This window comes from Austrofundulus limnaeus, unplaced genomic scaffold (assembly GCF_001266775.1).
Source record: "Austrofundulus limnaeus strain Quisiro unplaced genomic scaffold, Austrofundulus_limnaeus-1.0 Scaffold776, whole genome shotgun sequence".
NCBI lineage: Eukaryota > Metazoa > Chordata > Actinopteri > Cyprinodontiformes > Rivulidae > Austrofundulus > Austrofundulus limnaeus.
The window spans coordinates 152,150-153,810 of NW_013953178.1; the positions used below are offsets into that span (position 1 = coordinate 152,150).

The following is a 1,661-nucleotide window of genomic DNA, read 5'->3' on the forward strand; positions in this document are numbered from 1 at the left end:
GTTTGGGAACCACTGCACTTTGGTTCCCAAAGTTGGGCTTGGGGACCAATTATGGGTCATGAAGCACCTTGGATAATCTCCAGAAATCAATTTAAAGGGTAATAAAATAATTGCTGATGTAATATTTTCCCTATAATTACTACAAAAACACAAAAATAAGTATAAATAAGTATTTATATTTGTGTATAAGCTGTTTAGATTGTCAAAAAGCCTATGTTTTTAGGGTTAGTAATGAAGTTTGTGTACTCAGACCAGTAATATTTGGGGTCACAAGTTTTTGCCGTGGATATTTTGTGGGTCAGAAGACAAAAAGTTTGGGAACCACTGCCTTAGACCTAACCCCCCACCCAAAATCAGCCTTCGAAGTCGTGGAGACCGGGCTTTGGTCCCAACAAGGAGCATCCGGTCATGAGGCTGCATTTTCCYGACAAATTTGTCCCCACCAAGTAGCAAAAACAAGGACRSACACACACTGAATTTCCTAACTCTGTCTGGGTCATTACAGGTATTCTCACAAATAATAACTCAGCACTCTAATAAAAAAATCTCACAAACTGTCCTCGAGGTTTGATGATTTTAGAGCAAAAAATGATTCACGAGGAAATAAATAAACATTAAAATGCTTTAAAATGAATATTTTCTTACTCTCCATGTGACTTCTAAAGTCAAGACAAACAGGAAGTTAGGTCTGACCTGGAATTTATTTCGCTCCTTGCCTCTCGAGGCTCCCGTGCACAATCACACAGGTCTGTATGAGTGTGCACGGAAGCCGAGAGGCTTCCGTGCACACTCATACAGACCTGTGTGATTGTGAACTACCTGACAGTGAGTTGATTCCAGGTGAGGCCTGGAAGTCTGCACGGCTCCAGAGTTCCTCAGTCCAACACGTCCTCCACCCGCTGGACTTCACTCTGCATCTGGCCAAGTGTATGGTGGACAACGACGCTCGGATGCCCAAGTATGACCCGCCGTCCAGTGCTTCTGCCTCTTCTCTTATTTACGCGGCTAACATCACAACCATCTCTGTGCTTCAGGCTGAAGGTGTCTGGAGAGCTGCCGCTGCTGCACGTTAAGATCTCAGACCAGAAGATCCGGAGTGTTCTGGAGCTGGTCGACAGCATCCCCATCCCCAAGATGGACTCGAGCCCGTCCACTCCGACGGAGAAGGTTGGATGTGTGTCGACCAGGGGCGCCAGCAGTGGGGGGTCCAGGGGTGGCCATGGCCCCTCCTGAGAATAAGCTGATTTATCCTCTTGAGTGCCCAAGTTTTTCCTTTTTCACTTCCCCTACTTATTTAGGAATAGAACCTCATAAATATAAAAACAAACATTTTTTTAACAATTAAGAGTTTAAAACATTAATTTATATTTTATTTAAAATTGAAAAATAAATTAAAATTAAAAAGTAGCATCTCTGAATAAGGACAACCAGACCAGTCTAAAACCAGTTCTCAAATAAAGATGGAGGTTCTCAGGAGGTTATATTCATAGATATATTTTAATCAAATATTAATTAAATCATTTTAATAATTATGTAATAAATATAAAATGAGGCAGTACAGTGTCACAGTTGTAGAGCAACATGTTGCCTCTAAGGAAGAAGGTTCTAGATCAACTTCCTGTTCTCCAGGTTCTCCAGTTTTCTCTCACAGACCAAAATCA

General features: G+C 41.7%; 1 protein-coding gene across 1 annotated transcript in view; it reads left to right on the forward strand.

Annotated features, from left to right (window-relative positions):
• The window catches only part of vps13c (vacuolar protein sorting 13 homolog C), a gene marked incomplete in the record, with an annotated part of 84,931 nt that overhangs the window by 34,215 nt on the left and 49,055 nt on the right, over window positions 1-1,661 (forward strand). Inside the window, 2 exon segments of the mRNA XM_014028527.1 lie at window positions 841-958; window positions 1,035-1,167. Coding sequence (XP_013883981.1) covers window positions 841-958; window positions 1,035-1,167 — 251 coding nt within the window.